This window comes from Dasypus novemcinctus, chromosome 13 (assembly GCF_030445035.2).
Source record: "Dasypus novemcinctus isolate mDasNov1 chromosome 13, mDasNov1.1.hap2, whole genome shotgun sequence".
NCBI classification, from domain to species: Eukaryota; Metazoa; Chordata; class Mammalia; order Cingulata; family Dasypodidae; genus Dasypus; species Dasypus novemcinctus.
This window is the reverse complement of record NC_080685.1, coordinates 111,398,343-111,421,770: the sequence shown is the minus strand read 5'-3', so window position 1 is coordinate 111,421,770 and position 23,428 is coordinate 111,398,343. Positions and strand designations below refer to the sequence as shown.

Here is a 23,428-nt window from a genome sequence, read left to right as displayed (position 1 = left end):
GACTCGGCCCAGTGGTTAGGGCGTCCGTCTACCACATGGGAGGTCTGCGGTTCAAACCCCAAGCCTCCTTGACCCGTGTGGAGCTGGCCCATGCGCAATGCTGATGCGTGCAAGGAGTGCCCTGCCATGCAGGGGTGTCACCTGCATAGGGGAGCCCCACGCGCAAGGAGTGTGCCCCGGAAGGAGAGCTGCCCAGTGAGAAAGACAGTGAAGCCTGCCCAGGAATGGCACCGCACACGGAGAGCTGACACAACAAGATGACGCAACGAAAAGAAACACAGATTCCCGGTGCTGCTGACAAGGACAGAAGCAGGCAAAAAGAAGAACACGCAGCAAATGGACACAGAGAACAGACAACTGGGGCGGGGGGGGGGGGGGGGGGGTGGGTGGGAAGGGGAGAGAAATAAATAAAAGAAATCTTATAAAACAAAAAAATACCAACAGGACTCAACTGAATTTAACCTTAGAGAGCAAAGATCATCGTTTGAATCATGTGGTCCTGATCAATCAGAACAAAGACTAACAACTTTTTCTGTAAAGACCAGACAACAAATTCACAAATTGTTGAATTCTGCTGTTGCAGTGTGAAAGCTGCCATAGACAATTTCTAAAAAGAATGGGTGTGACTGTGTTCCAATAAAACTTTATTCATAAAACTCTGTTTTCAAACCATAGTTGTGGCTTATGGACACCTGTATCTATACTTATATCTATGTATATAGTTGGTATTAACTAATCTTTCTTTTAGCTAATGACTGAACAGCTTCTGAGGTCATGAAAATTGTTAAGGTATTTTTAAAATATTCATACTCTTAACAATGTGAAATACAATAAAAACTATGATTGCTATAGAGGCAACCTATACAAAAACAATGAGCTTCTCAGGAATACTGAAGAGTTAGGCTTATAATTCAGATTTGGATAAAATCTGGCTTAAGAATCTGAAGCTAGGGTTTCTAATTGGTCACTCTTGTATAGTTAGTTACAAAAGCATTTATAGCTAATATGAGAAAAGTGAGACATACCAAGGAAAATTTCAAATAAAATAACAAACAGTATTTCCCTCAAAACTCAGCATTATAGGAAGTTGAAAATGGATAAAGTACATAGAAAATCTTGCCAGTTTTAATCATCTATGGAAATAACTACAGGATAAATATTAATTAGTTCCAACCATGTTTTAAGGGAACCTTTGCCAGGACCAACTAAGGAGCAAATGACGTTTAATTTCATCTCTACCCCCTCTATATATGAAACAATATAGACATATTTCATCTGAATTTATACTCAATTCAAGAAGCAAGGCATAGACTATTAATTTAGAAATAGTGAGCAGGCCACAATATACTTATTTCTATGTGAAACAACAGTTAATTAGCTCTGAGTATATTGCAATAAATCCATTTATTATGTGTTCATATCTCAAATTTTTTGTTGCCTTTATAAAACATTTCTCAAATAAAAAAAAACAAACCAGTTTCTCTCCCACCCTCCACTCCCAAAAGTAATAAAAATATTGAAGGTATGGATAGCACATATCTTGTTTATTACTCTCTCTGCCATCTTAGCAAAGAATGCTCAAAGTTTTCCTTCTATAAAGAAAATTAGGGCTTCTGATGCATAGTCCATAATGATAATTTTAAATATAAAGATCAATACTTAATTGATAACTATACAGAAGGCAAGCAAATCCATTCATAGAAACTCATTCAGAGGAGGAGGAACAATTCTGGCATTTCAGCAACCACTTTATAACTTTATAATATTTTAATATTTACATAGTACAATCCAGATATTCTAAACAGGTAATTCTAGCTTACCTTTCCTGGGATGAAGCAACAGAGATTAGAATCCACGTACTTCATGAAAGTCATATTTAACAATGATAGTCTTGTTTCAACAGCAGCAAGGATATCTGCATGACGAGCTAATGAATGGTTTCTTCTTTCTGACTCTCTCCTACAATTAAAGAGGTGGCCATTAAAGACGTACTGTGAACTAAAATGTTAAACCATCAAAATGTCTTAATGAAATAGTCTTTTATGTGTTAATTTAGAAATCTACAGTTGGGTCATAATCTAATGATGAATGAATCACTATACCAAGAAATTCATGTCAAGGACTACTTTTCCTTAATAAAATAGTTGAAGAAAATTTTATTAAGGAAAAAAAAACTAGCAGGGAAGTGGATGTGGCTCAACCAGTTGGGCCTGCCTACCACATGGGGGGGGGGGAGGGGTCCTGGGTTTGGGTCCAGGTGCTTCCTAAAGAAGATGAGCAGATGCTGCACCTGCTGCAATAAGCAGATGCTAAACAAGCAGATGCCACAAGCCAGCAGACCCTGCAGCCTGCGCGGAGCGGCTGTGGCTCAAGCTGCTGGGCATAGCCTCCTATGTGGGAGGTCTTGGGTTCTGCTCCCAGCGCCTCCTAGAAAAGGTAAGCAAACAATGAGCAGACAGATGAGAGAGCTAGTGGGGGATGGGTGGGGGGATTAAAAAGCAAATAAATGTTTTTAAAAAACTAGTATTTTAATTTTTTTAATCTGTATTAAGAAAATACATCAATAAAAGAATTACCCATGAACACAGAGGCAAAATGTGAACATGTGGACTGTTTTCACCTCTTACCTATTATAAATAATGCTGCTATGAATGTTCACATACAAGTTTTTGTGCTGACATGTGCTTTCACTTCTCTTGGAGTCATACCTAGTAATGACATTGCTAGGTGATATGGTAATTCTATGTTAACTTTCTGAGGAACTGTCAGACTGTTTTTCATGGTGATTATACCATTTTATAATCAATAATATATGAAGGTTCCAATTTTTCCAAATCCTGTCCAAAATTTGTTTTTCTTTATCTCTTTCATTTTAGCCATTGTGGGTGTAAAGAAATCAAGAAACAAATAAAAACATAAAGAAATCAAGAAGCAAACAAACAAAACTCCCAACTGTAAATAACTGTAATTGCTAACCATGACATACCTTGGGAGTTGTGCTTTAACTTGTTTCTGACATAGATTGTGGTATCTTTCAACTTTCAGAAATCCCTGATTCAACATTCTCTGGCAAACCAAGTCCATTCTTTTACAAACCTATGAGGGAGAGAGGAAGAGAAAAAATTAAAAATTAATAAAGAAATTAACAGCAGACAATTAACTTAGACTCACAGCAGGTGTAAGTTCTCTGTGCTAGCATTGTTTTCCAGTTTGCTCTCTGAATCAATACCAGGTACACTGTTGAAGTCCTGATACCATGGGACACTTGCAATATCATACTAAGAAATGAATCTCTTGCCTACATGTAACATTATCAATGACTTTAGGCTGCATGTTCTGAATGTATTTGCACCATTATTGTCAGAGATTTTAGTCCTGGAGATTAGCAAAACAACACTGTTTGAAGGCTTTAATGGTCTGAAACAAGAAAAATTCCCTTTTAGCCAAAAACGTATATTCAAATGAGGCCAAGCTCTCACATAGTTTACATCTTTAATAATCAGAATGAGAATTCTTACCTATTTCTTCTAGTGATTTCGGTTAACCATGGAGAATTTATGATGGATAATGCCCTATGCTATGAACTGTTGAAACCTCCAAAATATCTCAAAGCATAGTTTCAATATGGTGTTTATATACAGTAAAAGCACAAGATCAGAAGTCAGAACACCTAAATTTCTGTCTAATCTATACTTATTGTTGAGCAAGTTCAGCTACTATTTGGAAGACTTAGTTGGCCATCTGTACAAAGGGGATAATATCTAACTTAGAGTGATATCACTAGGATTAAATCACTTGTTAAACTCTAAAATACTACATAAAATCATATTAAATAAAATTTCTGCTTAATTTAGTACTAAATCAAAACCTCTGCTCCATATACTTTCTTTTTTTTTTAAAGATTTATTTTATTTATTTCTCTCCCCTCCCCTACCACCCCCAGTTGTCTGTTCTCTGTGTCTATTTGCTACGTGTTCTTTGCCCGCTTCTGTTGTTGTCAGCGGCACGGGAATCTGTGTTTCTCTCTGTTGCGTCATCTTGTGTCAGCTCTCCGTGTGTGTGGCACCATTCCTGAGCAGGCTGCACTTACCTTACAGAGGGCACTCCTTGCGCGTGGGGCTCTCCTACGTGGGGGACACCCCTGCGAGGCACGGCACTCCCTGCACACATCAGCACTGCGCATGGGCCAGCTCCACAAGGGTCAAGGAGGCCTGGGGTTTGAACCACGGACCTCCCATGTGGTAGACGGACGCCCTAACCACTGGGCCATGTCCGCTTCCCCATATACTTTCTTTTTCTCACAGTACCCAAGCACAAATGCTTGCCAAATATTTGTTAAAATGAAACACTTGGTGAAACTCTTGATGTAGGTTTGCTTTCTCCTGAGAATATAGGGATAAAAATTGTGGAAACTGGACTGAAGCTAATGAAAGTTTAAGTATTCTAATATTAAATACTGGACATTTCCTAAATAAAAGCATACCAAAGGTATTAAGGAAAAGTTTTTTCAATTTCAAACTAAAACTAATAAATCTTAAGCGCTAGTACTAAAAGCAATTTCTAGTAAGTGATATTTTAAAATGTGGTGGGAACTATTTCTAAAATAAATTAGTCATCAACAGTTCTTCAGTGTCCATTGTAAAAAATAACCATAATAAACCCAATACATATTAACATAAATAACCTTTTAAAAATGAAAAGTAACTCTTCCAAAACAAACATTTAGAGTTGCATTATTTCACAGTTTTGCAAATCTCTTTGATGTGAGGCTCAATAGAAGACAGCTGAATTCCCATATCTGCTTTGGTAATCTATCTGTTGAGGTATTCTTACCTTAGAAAATTCTAGAGAACAAAATATACAAGCATACATTCCATTAGTTATCAATATGATATCACATGTGACATAGCCTCTAAGAAACTCCATTGTAAAATGAGAGTAAAAAAGGCAATTCCCAGGCCACACTTTGATAACCAGTGCCCAAATCCTGAATAATCATACTGCCAAAACACTTGTATTGAACGTATGTGAGAAAAAAGTAAAGGTTCACTGTGTTATAGGAGGAAGGAAAGAAGTGTGTCTGTGTGTGTATGTGTGTGTGTTGAACAGGAATAAAGTGAAAGAGGGTTAAATCTTCATCTGTCACAATAAAATAGCAAAAGATAATATCAAGTAGGAAAAAAACAGCCAAAAGATTTGAAAGTGCTTGCCTCTAAGAAATAAAAACTGGTGTTGTAATAACTACTTTTGTTGTTAAAACTATTTAATGTTTTAAATCATCTAAATGTATATACAGCTGATTAGGAAGAAAAACTGGGGAACGGGATGTGGTTCAAGCAATTGGGCTCCTGCCTACCATACAGGAGGTCCTGGGTTTGATTCCTGGAGCTTCCTGTTGAAGGCAAGTTAGGCCACACCGCAGAGAGCTGGAGCAGCAAGATGATGCAAGAAAGGGAGACAAGCAGACACAGAAGAACGTGCAGTGAATGGACAGAGAGCAGAGAGCAAGTGTTTAAGTGGCATGTGTGTGTGTGTGGGAGTAAATAAATCTTAAAAAAAAAAAAAAGAAGAAAACTGAAGAACCCTCTAACACAATCTTGCAGAAAGACACCTGTCTTTGTAGACTCTACAACCTTGTTGATAGTTTGAAATGAAATGATGGAATTAATTTTTTAGCAGCAATATATTTACAAAGGAAAAAAATATGGTCAAATAATACTATAATTAAGTTCTACGGAACTATCTAAGTTATTTTATTATACTAGAATTTTGCTGCCCTGAGTCTAACTGCAAAGATTTAGATATTTAATTATCTAGAAACTAAACCAAATATTTGAATACTGACTAGACAATGAGACTATAAATAATCAGATAAGATCAATCAAGAAAGACTTCAGGGAAACGGACTTTGGCCCAGTGGTTAGGGCGTCCGTCTACCACATGGGAGGTCCGCGGTTCAAGCCCCGGGCCTCCTTGACCCGTGTGGAGCTGGCCATGCGCAGTGCTGATGCGCACAAGGAGTGCCCTGCCACGCAGGGGTGTCCCCCGCGTGGGGGAGCCCCACGCGCAGGGAGTGCGCCCGTGAGGAAAGCCGCCCAGCGTGAAAGAAAGTGCAGCCTGCCCAGGAATGGCGCCGCCCACACTTCCCGAGCCGCTGACGACAACAGAAGCGGACAAAGAAACAAGACGCAGCAAATAGACACCAAGAACAGACAACCAGGGGAGGGGGGGAAATTAAATAAATAAATAAATCTTTAAAAAAAAAAAAAAAAAAAAGACTTCACATGACAAGATTTGATTTAGGCTTTGAAGGAATGGAGGGAAGGGCTGCTAAATTTGAGGTCTGGCAAACTTCAGAAGATAGAGATGTGTGGACAAAGCTGGGGGAGTGAAAACACCCATGTTTTTAGCAGGGTGAATGAAACGATAACAAGAAATTACATTAAAAAGACCTTGCCATATCCTTTTTTAAAAGATCTGGTTTAGGGACAGCTGACTGATTACTTTCTATAAGCAACTGTAATATCAGGACTAAATAAATGGTTCTGGAAATTTCATATAAAGAGAGTTGAAATCACTGTAGCGAAACCCCACAGAAGAAATGAAAGATAAAAAATATAAAGGCTTATAAATGAAAACTCAACTGACTTTTACAGTTAAAAGCTGGCAGAAAGAACAGAAATTGAACTTGCAAAGATAAAAAATTGGCTTCAGCACCCCAAAAACCAAAAAGATTTTCAGCAATCAATACTGCAAGAAAAGAAAGGTATTTAATGCGGTAATCTCCTTTAGGGAATGTTCAATAAGAACTGATTATCTGATATCACAAAAATAATGACACAAAAGATCATCTTTTGTTGAGGATTCAGAAAGAAGCAAAGTCATCTCTGGGAAACAGAAATATATTTATTTTCCTGAAGGCAAGCAGTTTAATAACTCCTGACAATGTATGCTAATATGCAATGAAAAATTATCTCATTTAAAAGGTACCTCTAAATTTAAGGGTATTTTAATAATTTCCCAAGTGTCATAACTATCCAAAATTTTTGTGTGCTGCCTTGGTATCCATCTTACTTTGGCTAAACCACTTCACTCAACACTAACCTTTGGCCTAGTTAATTAACAGTTTTCCACCCATGGGGCTTTGACTCCCCAGAGTGCAAATCCACATCTGAGGCTATTACCCACAAGCATTACCCAAAACCCATAGCTGGCCCCAAATGATAAGCTACCTATCACAATGCCCTCAGATCCCCAGTTCCTTTTCCTTTTTGAGGGGGCTTGCTTTAAACTAACCAACCCAAGACTTCCAAGGCAGATGTACTAACTCCACCCCTGGGCAATAAAGGCACATTCCCACAGGTCCCTGTTGCTCTGTTTGTGTGCTCCTACCAGCTGGCTGAGGCCTGGAGATGATTCAGCTTACCAGACGCTCAAGGCATACACCCCCACCCCATCCCCTGGGAACCTACGAGTAATAACAATCTTTTCTCATGTATATGGTCTCGGTCTCCCAACGTGTGTCTTGCCTGACCCTACACAGACCCAAATTTAAAATCCAACTGAACTAATTTAAAACACCAAAGATTCTAAAGAGAGGACATTTTGTTTCCCCATTTGTTTTTTTAAACAAAAATCCTAACAATTTGGCAATTTACACGAGAGGATATAAAATCCTGGAGTCTACATTACAGTGATGATGACTATGTAAAAAAAAAATCAGTACATTGAGAGATTAGGAAAAATACGCATTATAAAAACAAAAGGGATATCTTTGGTCAACTGATTCTCAACAATGATGCCTAGCCCACTCACTGGGGAAAGAATAGTCTCTCCAATACCGCGCTAAGAAAACTGACAGCCACATGCAAAGACTGACATTAGGTCCTCATCTTACACAACTGAAAAAATTAATTCAAAATGGAACAAAGAGCTAAACTTATGAGCTAAAGCCATAAAACTCTTAGAAGAAAATGGAGAAAAAAAATTCAGAACCATGGATTTCCAAAAAGGGTTTCTTAACTATTACAAAAGCATGACCACCAACAAAAAAATTGATAAATGGGACTTCATTAAAATAAAAACTGTTTGTATATCAAAGAACACTATCAAGAAAGTGAAAACAGGGAAGCAGACTTGGCCCAATGGATAGGGCGTCTGCCTACCACATGGGAGGTCCCCGGTTCAAACCCCGGGCCTCCTTCACTGGTGTGGAACTGGCCATGCACAGTGCTGACACGTGCAAGGAGTGCCCTGCCATGCAGGGGTGTCACCTGCATAGGGGAGCCCCACAAGCAAGGAGTGTGCCCCATAAGGAGAGCCACCCAGCGCGAAAGAAAGTGCAGCCTGCCCAAGAATGGCGCCGCACACACCTAGAACTGACATAACAACAAGGTGACGCAACAAAAAGGAATAGATTCCCGATGCTGCTGATAAGGATGGAAGCAGTCACAGAAGAACACACAGCGAATGGACAGAGAGCAGACAACTGGGCGGGGGGGGGGGGGGGACATAAATTAAAAAAAAAAAAGAAAGTGATAAGGCAACATGACTGTATATTTAGAAAGTTCTGAAATGTCTACGACAAAGCTACATGAGCTAATAAATGAGTTCAGCAAAGTAGCAGGATAAAAAGATCAACATGCAAAGATCATTAATCTTTCTGTACACTAGTACTGAACAATCTGAGGTGGAAATTGGGAGAAAAATATTCCATTTACAATAGTAACAAAAAGACTCAAATACCTGGGAATCAATTTAACCAAAGAAGCACAGGACCTTTATGCAGAAAACTACAAAAATAATGCTGAATTTAAAAAAAAAAAAAAAAAAAAAAGGACCTAAACAAATGGAAAGACATTTTGTGTTCATGAACTGGAAGACTAAATATCATGAAAATGCCACTCCTATACAAACTAATTCTAAGGTTCAATGCCTTACCAGTCAAAATTCCAACAGTCTACTTTAAAGAAATAGAAAAGGCAATTACTAAATTTGTTTGGAAGGGAAAGGGGTCCTGAATAGCCAAAAACATCCTAAAAAAAGAAGAGAGATTGATGTGGGGATGTGGGAGGACAATCACTACCTAATCTTGAAACATGCTACAATGGTCAAAACAGCATGGTACTGGCATAAAGATAGACAGAAACATTGATCAAAGGCATAGAATTATGAGTCTAGAAACAGACTCGCACCTTTATGGCCAACTGGTTCTTGACACACCTACCAAGTCCACATTACTGGGACAAAACAGTCCCTTCAACAAACGGTACTGGGAAAACTGGATATCTATAGCCAAAAGAATGAAAGAGGACCTCTGTCTCACTCCCTATATAAGAATCACCTCAAACTGGATCAAAGATCTAAATATTAAAGCCAGGACCATAAAACTCCTGGAAGATAATATAGGGAAACATCTTTAATATCTTGTGGTAAGTGGGGATCTCTTAAATCTTAAACCCAACACTTCAGCAATGAAAGAAAAAATAGATAAATGGGACTTCCTCCAAATTGAACACTTTCATACCTCAAAGGATTTTGTCAAAAGGTTGAAAAGGCAGTTGACTCAACAGGAGAAAAGGCGGTGGACTCGGCCCAGTGGTTAGGGCGTCCGTCTACCACATGGGAGGTCCGCGGTTCAAACCCCGGGCCTCCTTGACCCGTGTGGAGCTGGCCCATGCGCAGTGCTGATGTGCACAAGGAGTGCCCTGCCACGCAGGGGTGTCCCCCGTGTAGGGGAGCCCCACGCACAAGGAGTGCGCCCCGTAAGGAGAGCCGCCCAGCGCAAAAGAAAGTGCAGCCTGCCCAGGAATGGTGCTGCCCACATGGAGAAATGACACAAGATGACACAGCAAAAAGAAACACAGATTACCGTGCCGCTGACAACAACAGAAGCGGACAAAGACGCAGCAAACAGACACAGAGAACAGACAACCGGGGTGGGGGGGAAGGGGATTGAAATCAATCAATCAATAAATCTTAAAAAAAAAGAAAAACCAGGAGAAAATATGTGCAAATCACATATCCAACAAGGGCTTAATACCCATAATATATAAAGAGATGCTACAATTCAACAATAAAAGACAAATGACCCAATTTAAAAATGGGCAAAAGGCTTGAACAGATATTTATCCAAAGAAGAAATATAAACGGTGAAAAACACACGAGAAAGTATTCAACATCACTAGTGATTAGGGAAATAAAAATCAAAGCTACCATGAGATATTATTCTCACCTATGAGAATGGCAACTATTAAGAAGACAGGAAAGTACAAGTGTTAGAGAGGATGTGCAGAGATAGGAACACTTACTCACTGTTGGTGGGAATGTGGAATGGTACAGCCACTGTGGAGAACTCCTGGGCAGTTCTTAAGGAAGGTGAACACAGATTTGCCATGTAACTGGCAATATCACTACTAGGTATATGCCTAGAATAACTAAGAGCACTGACATGAACAGACACCTGCACATTGATGTTCACAGAAGCACTTTCCACAACTGCCAAAATATGGAAACAATCCAGGTATCCATCAACTGATGAGTGGATAAACAAATTGTGGCGTATACACATGATGGAATATTATTCAGTTGTAAGAAGAAATGAAGCCGTGAAGCATGACACCATGGATGAACCTGGAGGTCATTATGTTTAGTGAAGCAAGCCAGACACAGAAGGACAAATACCGAATGATTGTGCTATTATGAAATAAATATATTGTGTAAACTCAAGTAGTTAATATTAGAATATAGGTCACCAGAAAATAGAATGAGGTTAGAGAATGGAGAGCTCAATTTTAATGGAGAGCTCAATTTTAATTTGTGCAGAATTGGTAAAAAGGTTGTTCATAAATCTTTGGTGAAAACACAGTATAGTGTTTGTAACTAGCAGTGCTAATACATGGGTACGACTGGCTGAAACATAAAGTCTAAGATCTTGTATGTTACCAGAAGGAAAGCTAAAAAAAATGTAACACAGGAATGTACAGCATAGCAAAACCTCATATGCAATATGAGTATGGGTAATACAGCATATATAAGACTGTTTTTCTTTGAAACAGAACAAATGTACATTAATGATACATAATGTTACTATCAGGCAAAAATACAACCAAAATATGTATGGACAACAGTGTATAGGAAGATATCAACAATCTTCCACTAAGAGTTAAAAAAAAAAAAAAAGGAAATATACTAAGTGAAAGAAACTAAATAAAAGGTACTATGTTTGGTTTGACTCCATCTATACAAAATATAAATACAAATAAATTAGAGAGACGGAAAAGGAATAGCAGCTATATACGGCAAAGGAAGGATAGAGAAATTGAGAGGTGATTATTAAGGGGTAGAGTTTTTTTGTTTTTTGTTTATTATTATTGGGGTAATAAAAATGCTCTAATATTGATTGAAATGATGATTGCACAACTCTTATTATACCAAATACCACTGATTGTATACTTTGGATGAAATGTATGCTTTATGAATATGTATCAATCCTACTGATTTAAAAAAATGAAGTGGTTAAACAGGTCCTTCCCAAAGATAATTTCAATATTATGTGTAAATGCAATAATGATGTAACGGCATCTTCGACACATGACCTGAGTAAGGTTAAAAGACAGAAAAGGCCTTACTGAGGTAGTAACACTTAAGGTATATCTTGAAGGCACAGATGTTTTCTAGAAGGAAACATGCAGGAAGAGAAAAGCATGTGCTTAGAGAGTCCTGAGATATATGGAAAATGAAAGAGCCTGATATTTGTTTCAATCATTCTTTATTTTTTTAGGGGGGATGGGAGATCAAACCTGGGACCCCATACACAGGAAGCAGGTGCTCAACCACTTGAGCTACATCCACTTCCCTGTTTCAACCATTCTCAAGTGCACGATGCTAGAAGCATGTAGTTGGGAAAAGCCTCTATTAAAGGTTATCTCTTGCTCCTAGTTTCAAAAATCATTAAATTGAATTTATATGCATAGGTCATCCTTTTAATATAGTATATTCTAAGAATCTACAATAGGGTTTACAGCAGGTACTTATAATTAGCCTCTTATAAAATGCCAATGGTATTAGTGATAGACACTACTGTTTTGTAAATGTCCTTATTTATTTCCTCCACAAGTTATCAACTCAGGGGGTTCTCAAAATGGTTTCTTAAATTTGACTCATCTTTGTGGAAAGAATTTGGGGGCAAGTAGGGAGAATGACCGTTAATCTAGAATATCTAAAACTTTATAAATTCAAATCCAAAATCATCTCAATCACTCTAAGTCACCTGTTTCCAATTACTTCATTAGTATACAATATTTTTTCTTGCTGGAAATGGTTCTTCCACCTTTACTAATTGGATAAAAACTCATTATTTTCAGGATGCCTTCCCTGATTAAACTCTCCTGGATTAACCTCAACACTCATATTTACCATTTTTGTATCTGTTATTAAGTTTCTTTCTAAGTATGCTCAGGGAGGGTGTGTACCTTGTTTTGACGGTGATATTGTGGACAGGGGTTCTAACTGAACCCTTTCACTTTATGATACCAGAATTAGCAGGAAAAATGAACTGACCCCAAGATATAATTTCTTACCCCAACTTAAGTACCTGTTAATAAAATCAACTGCCTAAAGAAGAGATGGCAAACAACAAAAACAAAATGAACAATACAGAGTACAGAGCAGTGGTTTTCAAAGTGGGGCCTGAGGATGCTTGGGGTTTCCAAGATGTTTTTGAAGGGTCTGCAAGCCCAAACTATTTTATAATACTAAAATGTAACTTGCCTTTTCTACTCATTCTCTCACAAGTATACAGAGGAGTTTTCCAGGGGCAGCATGACTAGTGATAATAACATTATTTCTCTGACAACCACTGGAATATACATTTTGTTTATTCTTGTGTCTTCTGGCATTTTTAGAGGCTCTTTAGCAAATTTGTGTCCTGAACAGGGAAAAGAATTCCATTAAATTACTAGAAGTTCCAATTGAACAACGAAAGAAAACAATTTGGGAGGATCTTTAAAAAATTTCTTTGCAAGTCTTCCGTATTTATTTTTCAACGGGTGAGAACACTGTATTTAAGAGTCAAAGTTATAGATTCAAAGTTAGCTTTGATTGTTCCTTTACCACTTGTTTCGATGTCCGTCACAAACCTGTCAAGGGTGCCTAGGTGGATAGACTAATGCTGAATCAGCATAAACTTGACTGTTTTCCTGGAAAAACAACTCAAAGTACATGTTTTGTCATTTCAAAAGTTGTGTTCAGTGAAATAATTTTAAGTACACCAGAGGAGTTAAATATTTAAAGAACTATTTCTGTGTAATCAGGATTTTCAGGTTCTGGGTACATTTTTGGAGGAACAGTTGATAGAAAAAAAAATTCAGTCTAAAGCACTTGGACAATCCTTGGAAATCACTGGGCTGGAGAGTCAAATTTCAATTAATCGTGGTAACAGGAGGCAAAGACAACCATCAGCTCAACTGCACACATAATTTAAAAATCTTATTTTAGCAGTATCAACTTACAGCAAATCTTTTAAAGAAAATACCAAGTAATAAGTACATGGATTTGTGGACCTGTCCTCAATTTGGGTGCTAAAAATAGTTATGATTAGGGTCCTAATAGAGCAAGGAGGAAAAAAACCCCAACACCCGAACAATACATAAAACTGCTTTGTCAGTCACTGAACAATTGACATTTAGCTTTATGGAAACTGATTCTGTTCTTAATATCACTTTCAAGCATATACAGACTCAATTCCACTTAAAAGAAATCCACAATAAAAGAAACAAATTTATAAACCAGATAGCAGTATATTGACAAAAAGGTCCTTGTTTTTATGGCAAATAATTCCTTAGGTATAAATGACAACTTAAATTGAAAAGACATGTAAAGCACCTACAAGGCACTGTCTCTAGACTGCCAAATTCATAAGAAGATGATAATTAAATTAATGCTGACATCTAGTGGCAGGGAAGAATATCCTTCTTTTATGTTACTGAATTGTCCTTTCTGACACCAAACCAATGAATCTAAAACTAAAGACACTGACAAATCCCCACAAAAGATAAGTCAAGCTATTTAAGAATTATCCATTAACCTCAAGTGAAAAAAAGTATAATAGGAGAAGAGTTCCCCATTATTAAGGTAGATGAAAAACCATTTTTGCAGACGTAAAACCAGCTGCAGTAATTTTTCCTGGGGGTGGGTAAGAAAGGGACTCATTAAAAATCTTTATGTTTGAAATAAAAAATCTGTATTCTTAAACACTAGGATGACTGCTTAAAATTTAAGAATGCAGCTGACCATTTCACTTGAAAGAGGATGTCATTTATTAATAGCTGATGTCCCTCGGTAGGTTGCTTTTCTTTTTAAAATATTTTTTTTTAAAGTGAAAGGGCTAACAAGCTAACCAACCATAGTTTTTCTCAACACTTATAAACCAGAACTGTGAACATTCCAAGCTTTACAATGCCATTGTCTGGTTGAATGGCTCAATTCAGTCAAATGTTACCCCCCGATTTCCAGAAATCATGAATATACAGCGTGACTCTTGATGAACTACTCCTTGTAAAAATCTGAAAGAATATTTAAAATTCCCCATGAAATGTTTTGGAAATTCAGGGTCAATCAATTTTGAGACATCACTTTTCAACAGAAAAAATTCTCCATCCTGCAGATTGGCATGGCTGAAACACTGGGTTGACCAGAAAAAAACTGGCCACCAATTTGAATATTTATAAGGGTTCTTTAAAAAAAAAACAAAACTGTTATTTCCCTTAAAAATATAATTATATCCAATTTAAACTGGAGGTGTCAGTCTAAATTATGGTATATTCAAAAAACGCTACACCGCGCACTCAGAAGTCTTTGTCCTCTTAAAAACAACCCCGACCATAGATTTAGCTTCTTCACAGAATCGGTTTGCAATCCTTTCAAAATGTCCACCTCCTTCAATTTCCTTATCCGCTTAAGAAAGATAAATTCACGGGAAGGAAGCAAAATACCGCACTAAACTAAGACATCCATCCAATCAATGTCTGGACTGAAGTAAAATCCCTGGGGCAAATTCGTTACTTATAGAAACCATGGACTGAACGAACAAGATTTTATGGTTTAAAACCTCTCCTAAAGCTGAAGGGTGCACGTAAACCACTAGTTAGAAAATGAATTGCAAGAGAAAGCCTGTCCAGGGGCAAGTTGCTTCACTACGGTCAGAGAGGCAGGGGCCAGCGGAACCGTCACATCCCAGGGCGCGACTCTATTGGTCAACTAGGGCACTGGGTCTAAGGCTAGGAAAATACGTCCGAATTCCTCAGAACATCTACCTGGGTTTAGGGCGAGCTGATCAACCCTACTTCATCGTCTCCAACAGGACACTTGGGTGGTTGGGGGAAATAATACACTGTTTTTTGCAAGACAAACCAACCGTCGCTAGGATAATTTCCCTACTTCCCAGCGCTCTCTTCAATTAAACCCCCGGCCGGGGAGCTGGAAGGTAGAACACATCACGGCAGGCGAAGAGACCCCTCGGGTTTCCACGCTCAGGCGCGGCGCGACGTGGACATTTTAATTCCGGCCATCTCCCTGCCCGCTGCCCGGCTTCCGGGTGAGGTGCACGGAGCCCCCCGAGGCGAAGTTCCCTCGGGTCGTCGCCCCCAGCTCCGAAGGAAGAACGCAATCGGGCTCAAGCCCACTCCCACGGGTCGACACGGAGTTTGGGGCGAGGGGCGCGCTTGGTGCTCTTGGCGCAGGCTGGGGCTGGCGAGAGACTCCCTCCCCAGGGGCCGCGCTCCCCGCCCCTCCCCTCCCCAGCCTTCAGCCCGCGGGGAAAGGCGGCGGGGGTCCCGCTGGGGCGGGCCTCACCAGGCGGAGCTGACTAATTTCGTCGTAGGACATAAAGCTGAGGATATTCTCGATGGCTACGATGGGCAGCGCTACCAGCGTGTTGTTTTGAGGCAGCTGGTCCGGAGCCAGTGCCTGGGCTGGGAGCGCCTGGGACCCCGGCTGCGAGGGCTGCGGTGGGGGCGGTGGGGGCTGTCGCTGACCAGAGCAGGCGGCCGAAGAGGAGCAGCCGTCGCCGGGGCCGCCGCCTCCTTCCTCGGCCATTCGATCCTCCGACGCCGCCGCCATCTTGGGGGTTTGCTTCCTTCCCCCCACTGCAAGGGGAACAGGGGCACTTCCGCTGCGTCACTTCCTCCTCCGCCGGCTGCCTGGGAGGGGCACCCGGGGCGGGAGGAGCCTGGAGCTGATGGGCGGGAGGAGAGCACAAATTGCTGCTTGTTCAAGGGGAAGGGAGAGAGCAGTAAGCAAACCTCTGGACAGGTGGTCTTTGCAGGCCTTTTTAGCTAAGATTGGAAACTACTTGAGGGCAGGTAAATGAACTGCACCGGTCCAGTTTTATTTAAGAGCTTCCTGACAAAGGGTGGTAAAAATAATGTTACCTGGTGAGTGTGAAAGGAACGACTATCACCATGTTTCAGGTGTGGTGGTACTAATTAGTGTAGGCAAGAAAGAAGGAATAGAGTTCTGATAAATGCTCCAACATGGATGAACCTTGAAAACACACTAAAGGAAAGAAGCCAGTCACAAAAGACCATATATTACAGCATACGATTCCATTTATAGGAAATGTCCAGAATAATTAAATCCATTGAGACAAATAAATTATTGGTTGCCAGGGACTAGGGATAGGGGAATGAAGAATGACTGTTAATGTGGTAATGACAAATGTTCTAAAATTAGATAGTGGTGATGGTTGTGGAACCTTGTGAATATACAAAAAAAACACCGAATATTAAAAAACAATGAATTTTCTGGTATGTGACTATCTCAAAATAATTTAGTCTAGAATCACCAAAAGATGCTCAAACTAGAAGGAAAATGAGTGATCAGGAATATGATGTGTACAGTCTCAAAATGATTCCTCACAAATTACATGTTAATTACAAAGAGGAAGGACTAAGTTTATAATAGAGAAATTTGGTGCATACTATTATAACCAAGTGATCAATATGAACATGACAAATTATGAGAAGATCAACATGAGTGTCTCCCAATGTGATTCCTTGAGAAAGACACATTATGTAGTATTGCATAATGCATAACCTGTATTTGAGGTAGACAAATCTAGATAACTGGCTTATACTCTTGAAAAATATTGGTAGCATGAAAGACAAAAGACTAAGGAATTGTGCCAGATTAAAGGAGAAACACATGACAACTAAATCTATGGGTAATCCTGGGTTGGATACTGGATTAGGGGGAAAATAGCTATCAAGGACGTTATTGGAACATTTTAGTTTCTAAGGGCTGCCACTGCAATATACCAACCATGTGCTGGCTTTTATAATGGGAGTTTATTAGGTACTGCCTCCCTGGCACTGAGGGATTATTACCAAGCATTAATCAGTGATGCATTTGGAAAAAGACCTTGACCAAAAAGGGGAAAGAGTAAATGGAACAGTTTTCATGGCTAAAAGATTTGAAAGTGAGATGGGAGGTCATTGCAGAGGTTAGACTAATGCAGGTCTCAGGCAGATCTCACAAACTGCCACAGTAAATAAAACCTCAAACAAAAGAGATCCCAAGGGCTCTAGGGACATCTTGACACCATAGGCAAGCCACATGGCCTCCTGAAATCAATACCCCCCTGGGCAGACCCTAATTGGAATACATGAAAATCTGTTTCCCCAGTATAACATAGTTATACTCAGTTATTGTCCCCCTAATCATGATTCTTCTTTTTAATATGAACCTATAATTTTCAATGTACATGTTAAGTATATTTCTCAGAGACTTAAATCTTCAGATTGTTCATAATGCCACTTGAGCCCGAAACCCAGCAGATTTGCAGCCAATTCCTACTCTCCAGTTCTTTGGAATAGTTATTATCTTGTGTTAACTGAGTTACTTGTAACATTGATATTAAAAAATTGTACATCAGTTTACAAAAAAAGGTTACAGTCCTGAGACTGCGAGAGCACCCAAATCAAAGCCATCATCCAGAGATGCTGTCTCACCAAGTTGCAGCTGTGGGTGATCAGGCACGTGGTGGCATCGTTAAAGATGCTTTCTCTTGGACATGTAGCTGACGGCGATAAAGCACATGACAGGGCACAGCGCTGGTGTGCTCCTCTCCCCTCTCAGGGCCTTGCTGCCTTCAGCTTCTTCTCTCCATGGGCCTAGCCTCTCAGGTGTGGGCTGCCAGGGACACGGCAGTGCATAGTGATGGTATGGGTTTGTCTCTCCCGCTTCTCTCTGTCACTACAGCTTTTCCCCTTTGCTCTGCTTTTAGTCCTCTATTTAGGAAGGAACCCAGTAAGAGAATAAGACCTACCCTGGTCCTGCAATGTAATCAAAGGCACTTAACGGAAGTTCTAATCAAATGTGATCTAATCAAAAGGTAGGTCCCTTAACTGAATTTAACCAAAAGCTCCAACATACAATAGGTTTACACACAGGAATATGTTAGCTGAAGAACATAATTTTCTGGGGTCCACAAAAGACATGGGACAATTGGCAAAATTTGAAAATGGGCTGTATATTAGATAATAACATTGTAATCATGTTGCATTTCCTGATCTGGATGATTATTTTGTGGTCTTGTTAGAGAATGCCCTTATTCTTAGCAAATATATTTTGAGGTATTTAGAATAAAGGGGCATGATATCTTAATTTATTCTCATATAGTTCAGATAGCCAATGAGAATGATAAAGCAAATATGACAAAGCATTAACAATTGCTGAATCTGGGTGATAAGCACATGAGAGTCCCTCATATTATCTTGCAATTATTTCAGAATAAAGAGCTTTTAAAATTTGCTCGATATTTCCATATCTTTGTATCCTCATAATACTTTATGATAAAGGTAAATGTCTGCAGAGTCCTTCTATTTTCAGCAAATAAATTTTATTGATACATATTAATAAAATATTAACCCACCCAAAGTGTACAAGCAATGGTTGGTATAATCACATTGTGGCAGTTTGATATTGTTGATGAATTCCAAAAAGAAATACTGATTATGTTTGTAAACTGGTCTATTCTTCTGGGCTAGTGATACCCTTAGGTTGTATTGAATTTAGAGGTTTCACTTTTACTTGATTAAATTTTGATTAAGGTTTTGATTGGGTCACATCGTAGTACATATTCAAGTTCCCGCCCTCTTGGTGAGTGGGGACTCACAGAAAACAACAAGGCAGAAGAGAAAGTTAGAGTTTTGATGTTGGAGTCTTGGATGCTGGGTCCCCGGGCAGTAAACACACAGGAGAAGAACTCAGAGGAACAGAGACAGCTCCATAGATGTGGCAGAGGCCCTGGGAAGAGAGAGAGCCTGATGATTACAGCTGCCCTTGTGGAGAGAGCAGAGCAGCTGAGCCCAGAGAGGAATGAACCCTGGGAAAGAGACAAGACTTATCCCAGCCTGTAGCTGTTATCGAAGGAAGCTGGGACAACGCGGCCTTAAGAGGAAGATGAAGGCTGATCCCTCGCAGACGTCGGCAGCCATCTTGCTCCAAGACGTGAAAGTAGACTTTGGTGAGGGAAGTAACCTATGCTTTATGGCCTGGTGTCTGTAAGCTCCTACCCCAAACAAATATCCTTTATAAAAGTCAACAGATTTCTGATGTTTTGCATCAGCATTCCTTTGGCTGACTAATATACACATACTTGTACATTCATCACTTCAATCATTTTTAGAGCATTTTCATTATTCTATACCCAGAATGTTTTGGAAGCTTTCCCTTCTTTAGTTCTGTGTCTTAATTTTAGTGTTTCCAATATGCATTTTCTTTGGAGTTTTATTTTGGAATCTAATTGTTGCATGGTAAATATGAAAACTGCAGAAGAAAGCGAAGCATGTCTAAGGACTAATGGGGGGGAGGACTAAAGCAAAGAGATGAATGGGAGGTGCTGGTGATGTGGTGGTTAGCTTGTCACAATGGGCATCCTGTTCCCGTTCACTGGTCAAGTCAACAGTTGGTCATTTTACCTACCATTGTTCCAGGTTGCAAAATCCTTTGAAGTTATTTTTTAAATACCCCTACCGGGGGTTGTTTAGCATTAACATACACTTGATGCTTCAATTTTCTGGCACTTTGCGTATTTATGTTGGTTTTATCTCCACTAATAAAGATTTCACTTTTCTACTTAAGGTATTGCTATCTCTTCATCAAATCTATTGCAATTTGGTCTAAATTGAATTCATTTTCTATCTTGTTTTATTAAAGCTAAATGCTTTCTTAATAGTTTGGATTGAAAAGGAATTTCTGTAATGGAATCATATTTTAAATACATTATGGGGGGAAGCAGACTTGGCCCAGTGGTTAGGGTGTCCGTCTACCACATGGGAGGTCCGCAGCTGGTCTTTGACCCGTGTGCAGCTGGTCTATGCGCAGTGCTGATGCGTGCAAGGAGTGCCCTGCCATACAGGGATGTTCCCCACGGAGGGGAGCCCCACGCGCAAGGAGTGTGCCCCGTAAGGAGAGCTGCCCAGCACGAAAGAAAGTGCAGCCTGCCCAGGAATGGCACCACACACACGGAGAGCTGACACAACAAGATGATGCAACAAAAAGAAACACAGATTCCTGTGCCGCTGAAAAGAACACTAGTGGAAACAGAAGCACGCAGTGAATGGACACAGAGAGCAGACAACTGGAGGGGGGGGAGAGAAATAAAAATAAATCTTTAAAAAAATATATGTTATGGGAATTCGCAATATAAAGAAAACCCATAGAAAATCACTCGCAAATGTATCTATTTTGTAAATCCAGGTCTTACATGCAGTTTTGGTTTTGTTTGAAGTGTGCATGTGAAAAGCCCCCTACTCCTTTAACTCTCCATGTATGGTCAACTAGTTAACATCCAGGGTAGGCCGACCTCTGATCTAAAACAACAGGATATAATTTAGAGAACAATTTAAACCATTTCCTGCCATTCGGTTCATTCAGATTGTCTTCTGTCTATGTATTTTGGATCTGTGCCCTTATATTTCCCACACTTTTTTTAATTTTGCTAAAAGAGTTTTCAAAACAAATAGTTGCTTTGTTTTAAGGATTAGAATCGATACTTCTTTTGGATATGCTGTATAATAAAAATAAATATTTGTAATTAAAACAAATATTTGGATTTTAGAAGGGATACTGGGTTCCAAAATGTGGTTTTAGGCCAAGAAATTACCACAGGACCTTTGTAAAAGAGTGGTTTCAAGAACAGGGTGGGTACACACATCTTAATATCTATGTGTTTCTAGTTTTATATTTATAAAATGGAAAAATACTGTCTTCCTTCACTTCACACAGTTGATATGAGGATGAGCTAAGGCAAGAAGGCAGTGGAGTTTTGGATTACTTGGGTTGAAGGTGTTAGAGTCAATTTACTGCACCCAGGCACTCTGCATTATCCTGGCTCCCCTTGTCCTGCCTTCCTGATCAGGGTATGTGTTTGTGTTTAGTTTTCCCCCCCTTTATTAGAAAAGTTGTGGGTTTACAGAACAATCATGCATAGAATACAGGATTCCCATATACCATCCCACCACCAATACCTTGCAGTGGTGTCAAATCTTTATTACAATTGATGACAGCACATTTTTATAATTGTACTATTAACTAGAGTACATGTTTTAACTTAGGGCTCACTGTGCAGTGTAGTTCCATGGATTTTTATTTCCTATTGTTACATATACAATCTAACATTTCCCCCTTTAATCATATTCAGCTGTATATTTCAGGTCTGTTAATTACATTCACAGTGTTCTGCTACCATCACCACCATCCATTCCTAAAACCTTTTCGTCATTCCCAACGGGAACCCTGTACATTTTAAGCCTTAACTTACCATTCCCTATCCCTACCCCATCCCCTGGTAACCTATACTCTAGATTCTGACTCTATGAGTTTGCTCATTCTAATTGTTTTAAATCAGTGAGGCCATACAATATTTGTCTTTCGTGTCCGGTTTATTTCATGCAACATGATGTCATCGAGGTTCACCCATGTTGTTGCAGTTACCAGAACTTGGTTCCTTTGTAAGGCTGAATAATAGTCCATTGCCTGTTTCACCCACATACTGTTTATCCATTCACTGGTCGATAGGACACAGGGGTTGCTTCCATCTTTTGGCATTTGTGAATAAGGCTGCTATGAACACTGATGTGCAAATGCCAGCCCGGTTTTCAATTCTTTTGGGTTTCTACCTAGTAGTGGAATGAGCAGGTCATGTGGTAGTTCTACACTTAGCTTCCTGAGGGACTGCCCACCTGTCTTCCACAGTGGCTACACCATTTTACGTTGCCACAGAAATGAATGAGTGTCCATATCCTTCCCAATACTTGTTATTTTCTTTTTTTAAAAAAATAGCCATTCTAATGGGTATGAAATAGCATCTAATTGTGTGTGTGTTTTTAGGAGGTTCCAGGGATTGAACCTAAGACCTTGTACATGGGAAGCTGGCAGTCAACCACTTAAGGGATATCCGTTCTCCCTCCTTGGGGTTTTAATTTTCATTTCCCTAATAGCTAATGATGTTGAGCATCTTTTCATGTGCTTTCTGGCCATTTGTATATCTTACTTAGAGAGATTTCTGTCCAAGTCTTCTGCTCATTTCTTTTTTAAAAATTTATTTATATTTTTTTGTTTTTTATCAATTTTATTGAAATGTATTAATAAGCCATATGGTCTATCTAAACTTTACAATCAATGTATATTTTGGTATAATCACAAAATTGTGCATTTATCATTTCAAGAAATATTAGAGAATTTTCATTACTCCAAAAAAAAAAAAGAAAAGAAACAAAAACTCTGCCTCTTAGTAGTCACTTCTCAATCTTTTTTTTTTTTTTAAAGATTTATTTTTATTTATTTAATTCCCCTCCCCTCCCCCGGTTGTCTGTTCTTGGTGTCTATTTGCTGCGTCTTGTTTCTTTGTCCGCTTCTGTTGTCGTCAGCGGCACGGGAAGTGTGGGCGGCGCCATTCCTGGGCAGGCTGCTCCCTCCTTCGCGCTGGGCGGCTCTCCTTATGGGTGCACTCCTTGCGCGTGGGGCTCCCCTACGCGGGGGACACCCCTGTGTGGCACGGCACTCCTTGCACGCATCAGCACTGCGCATGGCCAGCTCCACACGGGTCGAGGAGGCCCGGGGCTTGAACCACGGACCTCCCATGTGGTAGACGGATGCCCTAACCACTGGGCCAAAGTCCGTTTCCCACTTCTCAATCTTTCTATCCTTCTTTTTCCATACACAATTGCTAATCGATTTCTTTCTCTATAATTTGTTTGTATTTACATTTTGTATAGATGGAGTTAAACAATATGCAGTAGTTTTTGTCTAGTTTCTTTCAGTTAACATATTTCCTTTTTATTTATTTTTTTACCACTGATGGAAGGCTATTAATATATTACTATGCACTGTTGTCCATAGTTTGCTCTGATTGTATTTTTGCTCA

General features: G+C 39.5%; 1 protein-coding gene across 1 annotated transcript in view; it reads right to left on the bottom strand.

The window, feature by feature from the left end:
* The window catches only part of FBXO28 (F-box protein 28), a 41,318-nt gene extending 25,121 nt beyond the window's left edge, over positions 1-16,197 (bottom strand). Inside the window, exons 1-3 of the mRNA XM_004464698.5 lie at positions 15,853-16,197; positions 2,987-3,096; positions 1,821-1,959 (exon numbers count right to left, since the gene is read on the bottom strand). Of these exons, the coding sequence (XP_004464755.1) occupies positions 1,821-1,959; positions 2,987-3,096; positions 15,853-16,119 (516 nt within the window). The 5' untranslated portion in view covers positions 16,120-16,197. The remainder of the gene's footprint in view (positions 1-1,820; positions 1,960-2,986; positions 3,097-15,852) is intronic.
* Positions 16,198-23,428: the final 7,231 nt, after the last annotated feature.